The 21,649-nt window shown below is 37.0% G+C and overlaps 1 protein-coding gene across 2 annotated transcripts in view; it reads left to right on the forward strand.

Annotated features, from left to right (window-relative positions):
• Positions 1-21,649, forward strand: part of RAD54B (RAD54 homolog B) — a 137,743-nt gene that overhangs the window by 90,607 nt on the left and 25,487 nt on the right. For both annotated transcript variants that reach the window (XM_069086628.1, XM_069086627.1), the window contains 3 exons: positions 5,243-5,443; positions 14,250-14,528; positions 18,831-18,993. In XM_069086628.1, coding sequence (XP_068942729.1) covers positions 5,243-5,443; positions 14,250-14,528; positions 18,831-18,993 — 643 coding nt within the window. The remainder of the gene's footprint in view (positions 1-5,242; positions 5,444-14,249; positions 14,529-18,830; positions 18,994-21,649) is intronic.

Raw genomic sequence — 21,649 nt, forward strand, 5'->3', positions numbered from 1 at the left:
ATCATTAGGGAAGCTGTGGTGAAATGGAAAGAATGCTAGATTTCAGTCAGAAGACCTGAATTTGATACCTGATGCTGCCATTTACTACTTGGGCAACATTTGCAAGTCACCTAATTTCCCTGGGTCTCAGTTTCTTCATCTTTGAAATGGGATGGGGTAGGGAGAGGGTGAACTGGATAATTTCTGGATTTAGATCTTCTAGCTCTCAATCCTAGACCTTATGCTGTATAGGGAATCCCCCTTTTATTTGCATTGTTCCCAGGATATCCACCATGACAGACTTAAACATCTTCTGTGAGCAAACATAACCCTTTTGAACCAAGTCATCTCGGTTGTTGCTTGACTCTAGCTATTACGTGACTTTGCCTTATATGTAGGAGAGCCTTTTAAGGCTACTTTAGTTGTTGTTGTTTTTTTTTGAATCAAACACTTAAAATCAATAAACAGTAACCATACCATGTTTTGTATTCTTTTTTACCTTTTAGTTACTTGTATGACTGTGGAGATGTGGTCAACTATAGAAAAATAATGTTTTTTTAATAGATATGTTGTTTCTCTTTAAAACTTATATTTAATGTAAGAATTCCTGTTCTCATTTGAACCAAAATTTTGTAGGGATGAGCTGGTTTGTTTGTTTGTTTTTTCAGCTACCTTGGTTGCATCTGTTTTGTTCCTTATGTATGAAAAGTCAAGGCCAAGTTTTTCCAGGAATGGCTTTTTTATTATTCCATGCCATCCCTGTTGTGATGAGTTGCAATCTGCATTATTGGAGGGCATTTCCAAATAAATGAAAAGGGTGGGGAGAGAAGGGAATAAGCATTTATTAAGTACCTACTATGTGCCAGGTACTTCGCTTTACAAATACTACCTTGGTTGATTCTCATCATGACCTTGTGAGGTGGGTGCTGCTATTATCCCTACTTTACATTTGTGGAATCTGGGGGTAAAAAGAGGTTAAATTACTTGCCTAGAGTTGCACAGCTAGTAATTAAGTACCTGAGGTCATGTTGGATCTTAGGGCTTCCTGACTACAGGTTCAGCCTACCCACTGTGGCACAGTTCTATTTGCCTAGGTTTTTTATTTCTGCACCACATGATCCTGGGTACTGAAATGGTCCAGAGGACCGGTTTGATTAATTCTTAGCCATCAGGGAAGAATATTTTAATAATAATTGAACTGGTTCCTTGTTTACTTTGAGTGACAGCATGATGTAATGGGAAAGGGCATAGGACTGAAGAAAACCTGATTCAGTCTACCACTTACTGGTCACCTGATATTGGTAATTATAACCTCTTAGCCCCAGTTTTCCCATTTGTAAATGGCAATTTTAATACTTTCATTTTCTGGCTTTACAGGATTATCCTGAGTATAAAATGTAACCTTTAAAGCTCCATGTCAGTGGGATGTCTTATTATTTTATACTTGTGTTATGCTGATAGAGGTGAGAGAGACTTTCCTCTCAGATAGCATTACTTATCTTGTTTTACTTTGGGTTATTTTACGTATATAATACTAGTTGTTTCTTTAATACAATACTTTTAAGTTTTTTTTAGAATTATCTTGCATTTCTAGCCTGTAATATTGATTACATCAATATTACATTCGGTTATTGAATCGTAGCTGAGTTTACATAAGACAATAAGAGAGCATCCCATTTATTGTACTCTCTTTTTCTTTAACGCTTTATTAACTTCTGATTTACATCATTCGTTTCCGCCAGATTTTGAGTTACAAATTTTCTCCCCGTTTTTCCCCTACTCACTGCCCCAAAATAGCAGTCCCACAGCATATCCCCTCCTCCAATCTGCTCTCTCCCATATTTTCTCCCATACCCCTTTCTACTTTTCCAGTGGATCTCTATGCCTCAGTGCCTGTATATCTTATTTCCCAATTACATGTAAGATGGTATTAACAATAGTATATATATATAAATACACACACACACATATATATATTTGAATATTTGATTTTAAAACTTTCAATTCCAGATTCATTCCCTTCCTTCCTTGTCACCCACCCTTACTGGGAAGATACGCACTTCAGTATAGGTTGTATATGTGTGGCTAATGCAAAACAATAACTTAGTAGATATATTGTAAAAGACCGACTATATTTCCCTCCCTCCTATCCCACTCCCCACTTGTTCTATTCTCTACTTTGATCCCGTCTATTTTCAAAAGTGAGTGCTTGCACCTTCCCTCCCCCCCCCCAGCCTACCCTCCCTTCTATCATCCCCCGTCTCATCCCCTTCCCCCCCTATTCTCCTGGAGGGTAAGATACTCTATTTAGTGTGTATTTCACTCCCTCCTCAAACCAAATTCAATGGGAATAAGGTTGACCCATTCCCTTTTGCCTTCCTATTCTTCCCCTCCATTGTAACCATTTTCCCTTGCCTCTTCTGTATGAGATAGTTTACCCCAATCTGTCTCTCCCCATCTCCTCTCATTATATTGCTCTCACCTCTTAATTTCACCTTTTAAGTATCATTCCTTCCTGTTAAATTGGTCCTGTGCCCTCTATGTATACTTGTAAACATAAATACACACATTCTCATATGTATTCATATGCTCATATACCCTCATATATAGACAAATATATATATATATATATGTATATTTCTAATCCCTTCAACTACTGAGAAAAGTTTCATAAGTTACAATTATTGTTTTTCCATGTAGGAATGTTAATAGTTCAACATTGATAAGTTACTTATGATTCCTTTTCCCTGTTTGCCTTCTCATGCTTCTCTTGCTTCTTGTATCTGAATGTCAAATTTTCTATTCACCTCTGGTTTTTTCAGCAAGAATGCTTGAAAGTCCTCTATTCCATTCAATGACCATATTTTCCCCTGAAACATGATACTCAGTTTTGCTGGGTAGGTGACTCTTGGTTTTAATCCCAGCTCCTTTGCCCTCCGGAATATCATATTCCAAGCCCTTCGATCCCTCAGTGTAGAAGCTGCTAGATCCTGGGTTATCCTGAGTGTGTTTCCACAATATTCAAATTGTTTCTTCCTGGCTGCTTGTAATATTTTCTCCTTAATCAGGGAATTCTGGAACCTAGCTATAATATTCCTAGGAGTTTTCTTTTTGGGATCTTTTTCAGGAAGTGATCCATGGATTCTTTCCACCTCTATTTTGCCCTCTGGTACTAAAACATCAGGGCAGTTTGTAATGGGAATGCAAATTTGGAAGATCTTCCCTGCCCCTAGGCTGAAATGCACCTGAAGCCTGGGGAGGGAGGCTTGTTTTTCAGTAGATACTTCTTGATTGGCCAGTGAGTCAATAAGGTTGTTACATTCTCTGAGCCAGGAGAAGGCTATATAAGCCCTGATGTGTAGCTTTGTTTTGGGACTCACTTTGAGAAGTGTTCTGTGATTTGATCTGAATTCTGGGAAGCCGTTGTTGAGAGTCCCCCGGCTTTGAAAAACCCAGATGTTGACTGGGTATGGATGTAATGGTTGGACAGTTTGGAAATCTGTCTACTTGATCTGTTTCTGTCTTGATAATTCTGCCTGTATGCTTTGAAGTTCGGGGTGCTGACCTTTTTCCCCTGAACAAGGTAAACCATATATGTCTGACTGATTAAAGTAAGCTTGTTAACCCATTTTGAGTTGCTTTCCTTTAACAAAGCAGATCCAAGAACCTGTATGGGCAGCCACCCTGGGGACGCCAGGGTGCTTGCTGCTACACAGTTTTCTTTGAGAACTTCCTGGAGAATGATTTCTAGGTTCTTACTTTGATCATGGCTTTCAGGTAGTCCAATAATTTTAAAATTATCTTTCCTGGATCTATTTTTCAGGTCAGTGGTTTTTCCCATGAGATATTTCACATTGCCTTCTATTCTTTCATTTGTTTGGATCTGTTTAACAGCATCTTGATTTCTCATAAAGTCATTAGCTTCCATTTGCTCCAATCTAATTCTGAAGCAATGATTCTCCTCATTGAGTTTTTGAGATTCTTTTTCCATCTGGCAAATTTGGCTTTTTAAGGCATTCTTCTCATTGCCTTTTTGGGCCTCCTTTGCCATTTGAGTCAATCTGTTTTTTAAGGTATTATTTTCCTCAGTCAGGCTGTTGACTGTCATTTCATAATTTTCTTGCATTGTTCTCATTTCTCTTCCCAATTTTTCCTCCACTTCGCTTATTTGATTTTCAAAATCTTTCTTAAGGTCCTCTATGGCCTGTAGTAACCAGCTTGTATATTTTCCTTTGAAGCTTTTGATGCAGGAGTTCTGACTTCACTGTTTTCCTCCTGTTCCATGCTTTGCTCCTTTTTGTCCCCAAAATAGGAGTGTATTGTTGGAATCTTCTGTCTGCTTTGTTTCCTTTGCCTGCTCATTTGCCTCTCAATTACTTGACTTTTGGGCTTTTTGCCACAGTAGGACTCTGCCACCAGACAGGGGAGCTTTCGTCCCAAACGCTGGGGTTTTCTCAGCTGCCGGAGGTATTAGATGGGTGCCCTCTCTGAGGTCTCCACACGCTCTGGCAAGTTGGACACACACCCCAGAACCTCCACCCTAGACTGCAATCCAGATCCAAGCAGGTTAAAGCAAGAGCGATTACCCCTCAGACTGGTGCTTGTTCCCCCTACACTCTGCAGACCAAGAGCTGAAGCCACCACATGGAGCTGGCTGGCTGTGCTGGCATCTCAGCGGCTTTTTGCCCTGGGGGCAAAAGCCACACACTCCCACCTACTGGTCCCAAAATCCAGACTGTACTGACCTCTCACTTTGTCCTTTGTGTCTATGTGTTGATAAATCTGGAAACGGCCACAGCTGCTGCTGATCTGGAGTCCCTCTGGCCAGTGGCTGGTCAGGCCCTCCCTGGGGCTAAAGCCTTGGTGTGGGCTGGGCTGGGCTCCCAGAACACTGTGCTGGATTCCTGTGGGCCTGCCGGGCTGTCCTCAGCGGGAGGTTAGCTTTACCGTGTCATTTTGTGGGTTCTGCAGCTCCAAAGTTTGTTTAGAGTCCCCTTTTTACATGGATCGTGCTTCTACTCTGCCATGTTGGCTCCGCCCTATTGTATTCTCTTGATAAAAGTTTCTTAGTACCATTCCAAGCATAATCCCAAGATATGTTTCATCATGCATATATTGCCAAATTCTTTTTCATACTTAATATCTCTCAACATATTATTTACTTAAAAACTTTATGACTTCCTTTTTGATGTTATCTAAATCATTTCATTCAGATGTTAAACTGTTCATCTTTGGTACCATTAACCTTTTTGCATTTTTGTAGTTCCACCACTTGTGGCAGCAGCAGAAGTAGCCAAGTCAGAGGAAAAAGAAGCCATACCGGGCCATGTGACAAAATATTTCAGTGTTGTTTGGCGTAAAGTTTCAAAGAAGAAGCACAAGAAGTGGGAAGGTGATGCTGTCCTTATTGTGAGTGGAAGGTCTTTCACCTTGAAGGACGTGGAGGGCAGAGACATTGGAAAAGGTAACCTCATCTTGTGGGGAGATGGTGGGAGTGTGACTTCAGTTCGTATACCTTCCTGCCAAGATGAAAGACTGACATTGATTTGAGTGTTGACACCAGGCACCAGTTAGATGGTATTGAATCCACTCTTCTTGCCCAATCTGTGGCGGGTGGCAGGAAGCCGTTCAACTGTCCTTGAGCAGGAATCAGGCACTGTGCTCAGCTTTCATTTAAGTGGGCAGTGATCAATCCTCCTAGGTCTGAGGTTTATATGGCATTGGAGCCCTGTGCTCCCCTATGCGCAGAAGTAACATAATACATGTACTTAAGTGGCCTTGGTTCTACATTTTTTTTCCCTTGCAGTATATCCCATAAACATAAGTGCCACATAGATCTGTGGCTGGTTGTTTCTGCTGAGGGTGAGATGTGGTTTCTCTTTCCAGCCCTTAGCCCCCGTGTGTTATTATTGAGGTCCTTCTTGGGAAGACAAACACACTTGTGCTTGCACAAACACACACAATATAGAATATAAAGGCTGCTAAATGGCTTAGTGTCCAGCCCTATTCAAACCTGGCAAGACCCTTGTCTGCCTCGGTTTCCTCAGTTGCCAAGTGGGTATCATAATGGCACCTACCTTGCAGGATTATTGTGAGAATAAAGATCTAGTGAGATAAATACTAGTAAAATGTTTATCATAGTGCTTCACACGTGGTAGGTGCTTAATAAATGATTATTCCCTTCCCTCATATGTCCAGGAGCATGCTGGAGCCAGTTCATAATGGCTCAGGAGAGCCAACTGTAAGTTTTAGTGTGAGCATTTGCACCTTGGAAATAGGCATATCCTACAAACTAAGGCTTAATTTATTATTTTATTGATTGTCTAGACTTAAGAAAATGATGGAGAAAATATTAATAATGCAAATTAAACTTTAAAATGTAGCATGCATTTTTGGGGAGCCAGTTGTTAAACATTTATTAGCATATCTTTGGATATATCTAAGCAGATTAGTATGGAAACATGACTCAAAGAACAAAATGGTCATGGCATGGTAGTATGCTTAATAATTCAGTTTTATTTCTTTTACTTGAGGGGCTTTGTTTTAGTAGTGTTATCATCTTCTCCCTGTTTCAGGATCTTTGTTTTTGGCATCACAATTGGTTGAGAGAGTGTGAAGGGGGTACTTTAAGGCTAGTTTTGCTCATGTAGAGCACTAATATATAGTTCACCTATGTGGATTTTTCAGGACCCCTTATCTTATATTCATATATATCTCTAAGGTATAGTCCCCTTGTACAGTCTTTTGGAAAATATCAGTCTTCTAAAATATTCTGGGATATAATAAGCAAAAATATCATAATATATTCCACTTAATAATATTAAAATATTTTGATCTTTCCTTGAGGTTTCATATGAAGGGGTATATTTCTTAATATCACAGATGATCAAAATGTATAACTGACTTTACCAGTATCTCATCTGGTCTATAATTTTTGTTCTGCTCTCCCAACACTCTGAGGCTGACAAAAATAAGGCATTTGCCTTTGAGTGGAGATGACAGTCTTAAGACTCAAAATAACTGAATGTAGTTAGCCTTTGTCTGTTGTTTATTTTTATTCCCAAAAGGAACATGGAAATAAGTAGGCTTGTCTGTTGGCATTTATCTGAGAGTTAAAACATTTATTTGTTGGCTTTTTTTGAGATTCATCTGAGTACTAATTTATTTCATCCACATTTAAGCCATGGTATGCAGGAGGAGGATGATAGAAGGGCATGTTTTTGAAGGAAATAATTTTCTCTCTTTATAAAGAAAACTTATTCTGAAAAAAAATGTGCTAGGAAATGGTGATTGTTGTCACCATATTCATGTCCTTCCTATAGAATTCAATGTCTCATTCTTCTTAAATGTAAATCATTTTAAGTCAGTAAATCAATCCAATGAACATTTATAAAGTGCCTATTATGTAACTTGTAACTTCTTGTAAACATGCCAGAAATATTATGAATGAAATATCTAAAGCTTGAAGTCCCTCAAATGGCTAATAACAACAACAACCACAAGAAGCAGCATTTATATAGCACCTACTATGTGCTAGGGTGCTAAACACTTTGTAAATATTATTGCATTTGATCCTCACAACAACTCTGGAAGATAGGTGCTATTGTTATCCCTATTTTACATTTGAGGAAACTGGGGCAAAAAGATTACATGATTTGCCCAAGGTCACACTGCTAGTAGTTTGAGGTTGAATTTGAACTCAGGTCTTCCTGACTCCGGGCCCAGCAGTCTATCCACTCTGCCACCTATCTGCCTTTCAGTTATCCAGATTTTCAAATTCAGTTTTACATTTATTAATGGAATGCCACTTTTCTGCACGCTGTGGGCAACAAAAAGATTATTAAGTTATAGTCTTTGCAACAGATTTAAATATCTTTTTAAATGACCCTATACTTATACTGTGACTATATTGGTAAGAATTAAAGCATCCAGCACTGAGTAAAGGGGACAGCTCCGTGATCTGATGAAACCAAATGTAGCCAACTTCAGCTTGTTTGGGAGCTTACTATTAAGTTGGAGGGGTGGGCAAGATGAGAAAATAGACCGCATCCATACCATTAATAAAGATGTGGAAAAGTCCAGTGCAAAGAGTAGATCCACAGGGTACTATGCAAGAGAAATCCCTCCAAGCTGACATCAACAAATTAATGACTCTTCTTTGGGTCCAGTCATTCATCCAGTTCTAAATTTGCCTATCTTGTCATCTAATATACATCCTTCCATATTGCCTTTAAGGATAGCTTGAGGAATTATGTTAAATTATTTGTTGAAATCTAAGTATTTCTCTCATCTACTTTATGATGCAGATGAGAATTCCTCTCTGCTTATTCATATATTTCTTCATTGTTTCTTCTTTGAAACATATCTTTTTAATTTAATTTTTTGTTAGGAACTTTAAAAATGTCAACAAATATGATCAACATAACAAGGAACAGAAAAAAGTATTATATGTGAAACTGTGAACTTTTGTTACATAGACTTTTAAAAAACCTACATTAAATTTAACTGAGCCATAGCTTTCATTCTTAAAATGGAATATTTAATTTTCCCTTCTAACCTAGAGAAAAGAAATATTATTCTTCCAGTCTTCTCTTTCAGGACAAAGGCCAACTAGAATGTTGTGTATACACAGATGTTACTTAATATTTGCAGAAACACAAACTTAGTAGATTCTTTGTAAGTAACTGCAGAATTTTTCTTATTCACTATACTTGCTTGAAAGCAAGATCCATTTTGTTTTCTTGGATAACTCTTGTACTTAACTATGATGGCAAATTACCCATTTGCTTAGCTTGTTTGCTAATAAGCTCATGGGTCAACTGGTTACTGGTTATTTCTTGAGCATGAATTAATTTATTTTAGGTAGATCTTCCACCTTTTCAGATAGTGGGATGATACATTTTACTCAGCTGACTGTGATTCACCTTTAGCACTAGTACCATACCCTTATTTTACTTTGTCACTGATTTCAGATATCTTTGTATTTTTTTGGCTGCCAGGCTCTTCTTACATAGTAGTAGTCAGAGTAGGCCTGGAATCATAGATTGGTTCCATATTATAGAGGGCCCTGTAAGCCAGCCTGAGGATTTTATTGGATTTTTCGATGGGCAGTTACAAACTATTGAAAGTTTGAAGCAGGGGATGATATTTTAGTAAGTTTGCATTAGAAAGATTAATTGGGCAAGATGTGTGTAGAATGGATTATTTAGTGTGGGGGGAACTATTAGGAGAGGCCATCATAAAAGGTTTAGGCAAGAGGAAATGAAAGGGTGGTGTCAGTGGTGAGAATTAGAAGGAATGGGATGGGCATTAGAGGCATTGAATGTATATGTATATTCAATGGGGGACTGAATATCTGGGTTAATGAAGAAAGAAATAAAAGATCTCTAAAGTATCAAGAAGAAGTGACTGAGACAGTTGTGATATTAATAACAAAAAATAGTAAGCTAAGGAAGAGTTAGTTTCAGAAGGACAATGATGAGTGTGACTTTAGATTTACGGAGCTCAAACTGTCAGCTAGACATCCAATCCAGACAGAAATGTCTAATAGTCAGCAGTTGTAAATGTAATACTGTATCTCAGAGGAAGGTGTAGCTAGAAATAGCGATTCGTGAGTCATCTGTGTGGAGATGATGATAGTTGTAGTCATGGAATTAGATTAAATCACTCAGATTAGAGAGAGAAGACAGTTGAATATAGAATCTTGGGGAATGCCTACACTTTGCGTTGGTAAAAGAACAGACAGCATAGTTTAAAGAGAAAACTGTGTCAGAAAAATAGTAGCACAACCAGGAGAATGTAGTGTTACAGAAGCCAAAGGAGGAAGGAGTTTCGAGAAAGAGTGATTTGATAAGAGTGTTATGATACAGAAAATTAAAGAAGGGTGAAGACTGACAGAAATCCATTTGTGATTAGGAGGTAACTGGTGACTTTGAAAAGAGGAATTTTCAGATAAGTGTCTAATTGGAAAGGATGGAGGTGTAGCCAGGCTGAGAGGATGTGGAGGCAGTGGACATAGTGTTTGTTGTTTCATTCACTGCCAGACTTCTTGACAGAGTAGATAAGTAGCTTGATATCATGAAGGGAAATTTTGTGTGTGTGTGTTTAATGAATGTGTTGATAAACAGGAGAGGATAATTCATGAGAGAGGGGGGCGTGGGTAGACAGACAGACATCGTCAAGAATAGACTGAGAGATGAATAAAAGACTTGCCAAGCAAAGGGCCTGATTGTAGTTAAATAGTTGTTTAACATACTGACTTAAATCATTCTTTTGTTGTTTCATATGATTCTCTTATCTCTACAATGATATTTGAGGTAAGTATTACGCACATTTTGGAATGTTGTCTCATTATTGTCATTATCTTTAATGAAATTCTTGATTGTTTCTATGAATTGTATTTTGACCCATTCATTCTTTAGGACTAGACTATTTAATTTTCAGTTAATTTTTAATTTGTACTTCCAAGGCCATTTATTGAATGTAATGTATACTACATTATGACCTGACAAGGATGTGTTTAATATTTCTGCCTTTCTGTATTTGATTGTGAGGTTTTTATCCCCTAGTAAATGGTCTGTTTTTGTGAACATGCCATGTACAGCTGAGAATAGGCATTATAACCAATTTTATTACCATTCAGTATTCTCTAAGTCTCTCATATGTCCACCTTTTCTGAAATTCTCCTTAACATCTTTCTTATTTATTTTATAATTAGATTTATGTTGGTCTGAGAAGTGTTAATTGAGGTAGCCACACAAACATAGTTTTATTGTCTATTTCCTCCTGTAAAACTCATTTAATTTTTCCTTCAAGAATTTGGCTTTGATGCCATTGGTACATATTTGTTCACTATTGATACTAATTTGTCATCTATAGTACCTTTTAGTAAAATATAGTTTCCCTTATTATCCCTTTTAATCAGACCTATTTTTGTTTTTGTCTGAAGTCATGATTGCTATGCTTGCCTTCTTTACTTTAGTTGAAGCATAATAAATTCTGCTTCTGCCCCTTATTTTAACCCTGTTTGTGCCTCTTGTAAGCAACATATTATGGATTCTCGTTTCTAATGTGTGCTCCTATTCTCTTCCATTTTATAGATGAGTACATTCCATTCACATTTACAATTATGACTGCTAATTGTGTATTTCCTTCCATCCTGTTTTCTTCTATTCCTTTTTTTAACCTTCTCGACTCCTCAAAAGTTTGTTTTGCTTCCGACCACTGACTCTCTTTGTGTACTTTCTCTCTTATCATTCCCCTTTCCTTTCTCTTAGTCTCTTCCCCACCTGTAGAATAAGATGAATTTCTATACTCAGCTGTATATGTACCGTGTTTCCCCGATAATAAGACCTATCCCGAAAATAAGCCCTCCCCTTACTGTGTAAGATTCCTCTAAAATAAGCCCTCCCCTGAAAATAATCCCTCTGGTGTTTTTCTGTCCAAAAAAAAAATAATGAGACAGTGTCTTATTATCGGGGAAACACGGTATATATACTCTTCCTTCCTTGAACCTGTTCAGATGAGAGTTTGGTTCATAAGTTGCCTGTTACCCTTCTCCCCAATTCTCCGGTTCTTTGCAAAAACTCTTCCTTGCCTGCTTCTTTTGTGTGAGGTAATTTTCTCCACTCTTCCTCTCCCGCTTTCTTCCTGTATCCCTTTTTTTACCTTTCCATTCTTTTGAGATCATTTCAACATAATAGACTTATACTCATTTCCTCTATCTTTTCTAAGTTCTCTTGAATTCTATCCAGGAACTTCATTTCTTTTTTGTCTATTTTTTATGTAGGTTTTCTAAATCTGAGAGGAATAATTTGAGGTTCTCCACTATTATATTTTTGTTGTCTATTTCTCCCAGTAACTCATTTAGCTTTTCCATTAAATATGTAGAAACTATTCCATTGGATGCATATGTTTAAAATTGTTGTTTTTCATTGTCTGTAGTTTCTTTCACCAAAAAAAAAAAGTAGCTTTCCTGTTTATCTCTTTTAATTCTGTTTTTACTGTTTCTTTGTCTGATATCATTTTAAGTACTCCTGCCTTTTTTTTACTTCAGCTAAAGGATAATTCCTCTCTCGGCCCTTATTTGGACTCCTGTGCATATTTCTGTTTCAGTGTATTTCCTATAGTAAATATTAATAATAATAACTAATATTTATTGCATCTACTATATGCCAAGCACCTTAATCTTGTTTCATCCTCACAGCAACTTTGAGAGTTGGATGCTATTATTATCTTCATTTTACAGATGAAGAAACTGAGGCAAACAGATTAATGACTTCCCTGGGGACTTCCTGACTCCAGGCCTGATACTCTATACATTACCAACTAGCTGCCCCTGTAAGGAACAATATATTTTAAGTAATAAGATCATTAGATTCTACCCTCTAGTCCATTTTGTGGATGAATTTGTCACATTTGTAGTTATGATTGTTAATTATGTATTTCCCTCCAATCTATTCTTTTGTATTCTTACTTTTCCCCTGTCTGTCTTCTCTTTCCCTCATTCAGAGTCCAATAATAGTCTCTTATCCTTTCTTTTTATAATTTTAAGATATCATATTTCAAGAAATCATAAAAGAAAACTATCTAGATCTCTTAGAACCAGAGGCAGCATGAAAAGAGAAATAACTCATTGGTCATCTCCAGAAAGAAACTCCAAAATAAAAACTCCCAGGAATATTTTATTCAAAATCCAGAGTTTATAGATCAAAGGAAAAATAATGCAAACAGGTAGAAGGAAAGAATTAAAGTACTGAAGAGCCTCAGTCAGGATTCCGCAAGATTAGGAGCCACTAATATAAAGAAATTGAGCACTTAGAATACAATATTGCAGAAGGCAAAGGTTACAGGCTTACCACCAAAAGTAACTCATCTAGCAAAACTGAGTATAATCCTACAGGAGGAAAAACCAGATTTTTAATGAAATAGAGGTTGTTTAAGCATTACTGATTAAAAACCAGAACTGTATAGAAACTTTAAAATGCAAGCATAGGACTTAGAAATAGAAAAAGGCAAACATGGGCAAGCAATCATAAGGGAAGAAATAATGACAGCCTGTTTACATTCTAATATGGGAAGATAATACAAGTCTATTCTCAGAACCATCTCATCTTCAAGGGTCATAGAGGAAGTCTAATTAGACAGCTTGGAAGTGCTTCTGTTATGTTTTAGATGATCTTAAAAGATGAATACAGCAGGAGGGAGAGGGAGAGGAAGAATGGGGGGGGGGGAGAATTCTCTCTCGTATTTGAGTAAGCAAGTAGAAGTCTATAAAAAAGAGGAAGGTGCCTATTTCCCACTTCTGTGCCTTTCCCTTGACTGTTCCTCCTGCCTGGAATGCATCTCATCCCTGCAGATGCACAGAAGTGCATCTCTTCATGGCTCGGCTCCAGTGCCTCCTTTTCCACAAAGTCTTTCCTATTCTCTAATTTAGCTAGTATCTCTTTCACTCCCAAGGTTATTGTTGTTTGTCCTTTTTTCTCAAAGAGGACTAATGACATCAGGAGGGTGATGGCTTTACTTGCAAATGGATTGGATTTAAGTGAGGCAGAGCTGTGCAAATGCATCAACTCTCTCCTCTGGAGCCATTGGAGTTCAGTGGCAAGACATAGGCCTAGACCACTGATGATGGCCCTAGATGCAATAGACCTTAACCTTTTTAAGTTCTTGTGAACACTTCTGTTACAATGTATGCTTGATAGTAGGGAGTTTTTCCATTGTCTTTTTATCCCTGGCACATAGCACAGTGGGAGACTTCTATCTCATTTAGGCTGGTACAAGACCTTTGTCTTGGTAACAGTTACCATCACTGATTGTTTTTATTGTCATTACTGTACTCTTCCCTTCAACTTCAGCTTCTTCATTAGTGGATGACCAGTTGCTTTGGTGGTGCTGGCTTTCCAGTTGCTCTGCTGGAATTCAATGACTATCACAGATTTTCTCTGCCACATGTTTTCATTCTTCCTTGCTTAGTTCTTAGGAAAGAACAATTCTATAGTCAGTGGTTTGGATCAGTTCTGGTTAAGGCTTTTTTTTCCTAAATAACGCTTAATTTTATCCTTATGGATTACCTGTGTTAATTTAGGTTTTTAATCAAAAGCACAGATCTTGTGTACTTTCCTTCTTGTTAGTCATGAAAAGTTATTCAGATTCAAAACAGTTGCTTTCATTACCAGCTATTGAATTCTGGGTGATTGGTCACTAATTAAATTGTTCCACTGCTCATTGTCACTAAATCCGTTTTTTTCTTTTTCCTTTTTCCTTTTTAGGCACTGGATATAAATTGAAACATTTGGACAGTTTAAATGAGGGCGAAACAACAGTGATTGGTGGAAAAGAGATAGAAGTCATGGGTATAATTTCTTCAGATGATTACAGCAGTGGGCGATGTTTTCAGTCTAGCATAGAGAGCCCATGCCTCACAACTTCACAAATTACCCAGAAGCCTTTCTCTAATCCAGTCAAAAGTATCTGTAAATCCAACACAAAGGAAAAGAATATAGATGATTTCCCAAATTTCAAACCTCGTCATGATCCATTTGCACAAAGTAAGGGATTTAAAAGATAATTTGTTTTGTGTTTAAATCTGCTTTTATTTGTAAACATTCTGTGCATATTTGAGATTTTGAAAAGTTCAAAGAGAAATAATACCAAATAAAAAGCAAGTAATTTGTACAAAGATGTTTGTTCATAGCATATTATTATAATTGGAAACCAGAAAAAAGATCCGAATGCCCAAGGATGACGTAGTAGAATGCTGTTTAACCTTCAGTGGTATCAAGTGTCTGACTTGGAAATGTTTAATTAAGTAATATCAAATGGAAAAAGGGCAAAATCTAAAACATTATGTGGACATACTGCTTACAGTAATGCTGAAACATATATTAAAAATTGGAGAGATATATGGAGCCATGGGAATTGTCAAAATTTAATTTTAATTTGATTCTTTTCTTTGTAAAGTTGCTTTCTCAATTAAAAAAAAAAGGAAGTTCTGTATAGCATTACCCAAGGTCTTATAGTATTTTTTGGAAATAATCATAATCAAATAAGGAGGCCCATATAGATATTCATATTGGAATATATATATATGTATGTATACAGATGATTTATGTATCTGGGCATGTTTGTATACACACATATATGTACACATTTGTAGATATACATGTGTGTATATTTAGAATATAGACTTATGAATGAAGTGCAGACCTGTAGATAAATTAGGAATGTGTAAATGGGCTCCAGTGCAAGTAAACCTGAATGACAGCTATTATATTTATTTAGTAGGGAAGAAAATGAATATCAGGAGACAATATGGTACAGTGAAATGAGCCCTGGCTTTGAAGTCAGAGGACCTGGGTTCACATGCTATATCTGATAGTACCTGTTCAAACCTGAGCACGTCACAACCTCCCTGGGCCTCACTTTCTTCATCTGTAAAATGAAGGGCTTGGACTAGATTGTTACTGACATCCTTTCAGCTTTAGACCTATAATTTTGTGATTCTATTTATTCTTCTTACTTACTAGCTATATAACCCCAGACAAGACATTTAACCTTGTTTGCCTTAGTTTCCTCTTCTGTAAAATCAGCTGGAGAAGAAAATAGTAAATCATTCCAGTATCTTTGTCAAGAAAACCCCAAATGGGGTCACAGAGGCTAAAAAGTGACTGAACAAAATTTATACTTCTATTGTGAAACCCCTATGCCTTCATTACAAGAGAATTTTTTTGTTCAGATCTGTCATTTCATTGGTTAAGTAAACTGCATTCAGAAAATTCCTCCTACCAGTGTAAATCAGCAACTCTTCCATTAGTGAGTAGTGTGGGTCACTAAGAGGTCAAGCAGTTTGCCCAGGGGTTGCAGAGCCAGCACATGCCTGACTCCAACTCCTTCCTGCTCCCTGTCCACTAGGCTTTGCTGTCTCTTGATTATAAGTATGACTACATGGAACTACTTATTACCCTTTGGTTCCTGGTGAGATACAAGGATCCAAACTGCAAATATATTTAGAATTTCAAATATTATTCTAAGGCACTACTAAATTTAATGAAGGTTGCACATATAATAATAAGCAAATAGATCATTTGTCTTGACAATAGAAGTGAAAAGAACCTATGTGATACATTTGCTAAGTCTTTTTTCCTATTGCAAGCACAAAATCATAGAATTTTTAGAACTGAAAGGGACTTAGGATCACGTAATCCAGCCTCTTCATTTTATAGATAAGAAAACTGAGGAGCAAAAAAGTTATATTACTTACTTCAAGGATATACAGCTAATAGTGGCATGACTGGGACTAGAACCTTAAGTACTACATTGGAAAGACTAGGAAATATTTACCAGATTTTTTATAGCTTGGTGTTATTTGGTTCTCAACAACAAGAGTCAATCATTATAAATAGGATCTGTAAGCAAAAGACCTCCTGTAGGTGCTGCTCTGTCTGTGCCTCATTTTTGCCGCTAGTATCTGTCTTTTATTGACACCAAAATTGAAGTCACAGTTCCTGTGTTACACCAGGTACAAAAGGCAGATGAACCTGTGTGGCTTTGCTGTGTTGCTCACCTGGGAAGAGGTTCCTGCCAAACCTCTCTCAGTGGAGTTATAAAAGCATCTCTTCTAGTGCCATCTGGCATTGGGCTTTTAGCTGTGTTTCTGGAGGACTTGCCAAGGAGAGTGAAGAAATCGTCTTTTTTTTTCCTGGCCAATTCAGCTACTGCAACAGTCACCTCCTAAAAGACTAACCATGAAAGTTGCCTTATAGATTTAGAATATCTCAGTGATAATTTCCTTTATTAATGTGGTCAAAAGATTGAGGAAGAAGTATGATATATTCCAGAGAACACTATGGTTTAATGTTAGTGTAATAATTTCCTTTTGAAATTTTGTTAGTGTTCTGTTCCTTTTGGGTATCTGTAGTTATATTACCATATTTTCTGGGATAAATACACATACATATGCATTTATACACAAATGTATATACATACACACACACATATATATATATATAAACACATACATACAAATTTTTGCATGTATATATATGCACACACACACATACACACACGTGTTGTTTTTTTTTAACAGAACAGTCATGCGGGGAAGGGAAGGGAAGAATCGATTCCAGGTACATTGCTAAGAGCTTTACAGATATCTCATTTGATCTCACAATAATCTTGTGGGATAGGTGTTGTTATTACCCGGTTTTTACAGTTGAGGAAACTGAGGCAGACAGTTTAAAGTGACTTGCCTAGGGTCACACAACTAGTAAGTATCTGAACCTGAATTTAAAGTCCTGTCTTTCTATCAGGCCCAGCTCTCTATCTACTCAGCTACATAGTTGCTTGTTTATTGTAGTAAATATAAATGGACTGTCATTGAAGGCCCACTATTCCCTTATTACTTGATATGTGACACAGCAGAACCTCAGCTTGTGCAGAGGCACTGCTAATGACTTATCCAGTCTAAGCTACAGTAATTTTTTTTCTTTTTTTTAATGTTAGCATAGTCCTAGATTTGTAAAAATCCCCTCATGTGATCTGGAAAGTGTCCCTCACTGAAGTTGACATCACATTAAATTCTGATTCTTTTCCTCCTGTTTTATTGTCCCCTTTCTCCTTTTTCTTTAATTCCCAGTCTTTACCTGACAAATATGATTCATACAATACATATATGCAGTAAATTCTTGATTTATCAGGCATCCAGTTGGTTGCTCTTGGAGGGTACTGTTTACTTTTTTGCTGTTTGCCTTTGTCTCTCTGGTGCTTAGCATTATGCCTAGCACACAATAGATACCTAGGAAAGATGTCTTGAATTGAATTGCATTTATCATCCGCAGTGTAGCTGAACTGTTTAATCTTGATTTCATGCCCTCACAGAATTTAAAACTGGATAAAATTTCTTTCTGGAGCTCACTTAGTTTTTCATATTACTGAAAATTATGTTTTTATCACATACTCTTGTTGCTTTTATTGCCTCCAGCCGTATGGCACTAAGCCTCTTCAAACTTAGCTATGTCTGGCCTTTGAACAGCTATTTGTTGCCGGCTGCATGCATAGTTGAAGTCCTTCCAACTAGGCAGGACCTGTTCATTGAATGAAGCCTTTAAGTAGACAGGGTCACTGCTATACTGAAATGAGACATTTGAGCAGAACTTGCATGGAGGAGAGTAAGCATCAGAGTTTTTTTTTCTTTTTTAAAATTTTGTTCTCTAACTTAGGACCATTGAAAGACCTGAGTTCAAATATGTGTGGCCTTGTATATTTATTCACTGTGAAACCCTGAGCAGGTCAGTCACTAAACTCTTTGCAGCCTCAGTTTCCTGATAGGTAAAATGGGAATAATAATAGAACCTACCTCACACAGTTATCATGAGGACAAAGTGAAATAATATTTTTAAAGTGCCTTGTAAACTTTGAAGTTTAAATAATACATTTTAAATATTATTAAAGTTTAATAGAGACAGCTGACTAGTACAGTGGATAGAGCATTGGGCCTGGAGTCAGGAAGATCTTAGTTCACATCTGGCCTGAGACACTTTCTACCTGTGTGACTCTGGGCAAGTCACTTAACTCTATTTACCTCAGTTCCTCATCTTTAAAATGGGGACACACTAGAGAACGAACTGGCAAACTATTCCAGTATCTTTGCTAAGAAAATTTGGGCTTTGTCCATTGGGTCACATAGAGTTGGACATGCCTGAATGACTGAACAGCAACAAAAACAAAAGTTTAATAATAATTACTGTTACTAATGATAGTAAATTTATAATGGTACAATTGATGGCAAAAGTAATCGCTTATAATTAAAATGAAAATACATTTATATATATTTTTTAATAATTCATTTTAAGATTCCTTAGTTATGCCACGACCAGATAAGAGTCATCAGTGGATATTCAATAAGAACTGTTTACCGCTTGTGGATGTAGTTGTAGATCCCTACCTTGTACATCATCTTCGGCCACACCAAAAAGAAGGAATTGTGTTTCTCTATGAGTGTGTGATGGGAATGAGGTAGGAAAATAAGTTCTCTTTGTTTCATCCAACCTATTACACATTTTACTTGTAATGTTACAAGAAGAATTTTAGGTGTGCAGAGGAAAACTTTGTATTTTAATGGGAAAAGGAATGAATTAGTCCTTTTACTCAAGAAAATGTGATATGCTGTTTATTGACAACCCTACTTTTAAACATTTTGTATATGTTCCATAGGCTGTAGGCGTAATTGTCAAACTTTTTGGTCTTGGGACCCCTTTCTACCCTTAAAAATGACTGATTCCCTTAACCCCCAAAGGCATTTCTTTATATGGATTTTATCTGTTAATATTTACCAGATTAGAAATGAAAACAACTTAGTATTATTATGAAAATACTTTTGACTTCACGGACACCCTGAAAAGGTCTAGGAAAGCTCTTCCCCTTTCTCACCCAGGGATCCCCAGACTACACTTGAAAACCACTAGGCTTTTGTAATGATGGCAGCTTTCCAGTGACTAGCAATGATGGCATATGTCTCTTCCCAGTTTTCACCATGGTTTGCTAGGCTATGGTAGAACCATAATTCCTTCCCACTTCTACTACCTCACTCTACAAAGTAAAAGCCATGAAAGTGGATGGGACAACCTTCTGTTTGCCAGAATAATAAGCCTTGTTTTTAAAATTTGGCTTTGAAGAAGGAGGGGGAGTATAGACTTCCATAAATCAAGGGGTCTCCCAAAAGTCCTATGTAGCAGCAGTAAATAAGATGACAAATAAGATGCCCACTTCTGTTACTTCTTGAAAAAAAGAGACCATGGAGCAGTTGAGATGAGTATGTGCCAAAACCTATCAAAACAAAAATTTATAGTTAGTAATTCTTCATGTTTATGAAACATTTTAGATTTGAAAAGAGACTTAACTAAGTTTTATTTTATTTTATTTATTATATTTCCAAACAAAGTGACCCATTTGTTTGTATCAGTATTCCAAGCTGCATATAATATTGACTTGAAAGTTGTTATAACCTATTTCTTTGCTTTTTATAGGCAATGCCCCCTGCCAAAACCTTAGGATGTTTATGGTTCATAATTATAATGCTTCAAAAACATCCTGACATTGAACATACCCACACATTATTCAAATTAGTCTTATAATCATCCAAAATTACCACACCTTTAAATAGTAATTTAGCAATATGTTGCCAAGAATTAGAATGCTATTGTGTCTAAACACAAATTAATTTTTTGTCACTTCCTTAAATCTTTAGTTAATATTTTGAAAAATTCCTTGAAATTCTTTTTTTTTTTAAGCAATTGGGGTTAAGTAACTTGCTCAAGGTTATACGGCCAGTTATTTCTGGGTGTGGTGCTAAGTATCTGAGCCCGGATTCAATCCCCACGTCATCCTAACACTGGGGCCGGTGCTCTTACTTGCTGAGCCACCTGGCTGCCCCTAAGCAATTGGGGTTAAATAACTTGCACAAGGTTACACGGTCAGGTGTTTCTGGGTGGGTGCTAAGTGTCTGAGCCCGGATTCGATCCCCAGGATGTCCCGACACTGGGGCTGGTGCTCCCACTCGCTGTGCTACCTGGCCGCCCCACAATTTTTTTTTTAAGCAATTGGGGTTAAGAAATTTGCTCAAGGTTACATGGCCAGTTATTTCTGGGTGTGGTGCTAAGTATCTGAGCCCGGATTCGATCCCAGGTCATCCCAACTTGAAATTCTTAATATCATATATGTGAAAGGACTTTGAAAAATATGCAAGGTTCCATAAACTTGCAAGGTTAAGCAATCAGTCAGTAAACATTTGCTAAGCATTTACTACTGCCAGGCACTACCTGAAGTGCTGGGAATATCAGAAAAAGAAAAAGAATGATAGTCCCTGCTCTCATGAAGCTTGCAATCTAATGGGAGGGGGGAACAAAATGCAAAAGGAAGCTGAAAAGGTGTGGAGAAGGTACCTGATATAGAGGAATGATGGGAAAAGTCTAGAGGACTCTAGAGGGTGCACCCAGTTGGGCAATGAAGGTGATGGTAATGATATTGCTACTGGATATTTAGATTTGACTCCTATAACCTGGGCTATTTTTCAGTTTCTTGCTCATGTAGGATTTTGCCCATATGAAGTTCCAGAACGTTATAGTGATTTGCAACATTACAGGCTTTTACTACATTAGAGTAGTTGTGGGAGATCAGGTATTCTTTATTCTACAGCCATCTTACTTTTATTCTAGAGGACAATGAGAGCTCTTATGTTGGGCTCCAGTTTCCTATGGTGAGTCTTAACTCAGTGAACCTCTAGTTTTCTTTTGATGTCTGATGTTTCATGTTCTTTAAATTGCTAAAACTTCTACACTAATAAAGCAGAGAGTTAAAGTGCTTAAAACTCTGCAGCAAAATTAGAATTAACTGATTATTTCAATTAAAATACATACAATGTTAACTATATTTAAATTCAGATCTGTGATTTAAGATTATAGTATTGTGTTAGCTGTTGATCTGTAATGAATATGATCAGATAGGAGACATTCTAGAAGATTTTATAATTTGTCTAGGTGAAAATTGAAGTATGTGTGTTGGGAAATCCTTACATAGTCAAAGCAAAATGTTAGTAGCTGTTTTCTGTCAACTGATGATGATAAATTCATCATCACTACTAGAAAAACAACTCCATATATTCCCTACCAAATAT

Source organism: Petaurus breviceps, unplaced genomic scaffold, assembly GCF_028583685.1.
Source record: "Petaurus breviceps papuanus isolate PSGF00001 unplaced genomic scaffold, PetGlider_PUasm1.0 179, whole genome shotgun sequence".
Taxonomy (NCBI): Eukaryota; Metazoa; Chordata; class Mammalia; order Diprotodontia; family Petauridae; genus Petaurus; species Petaurus breviceps.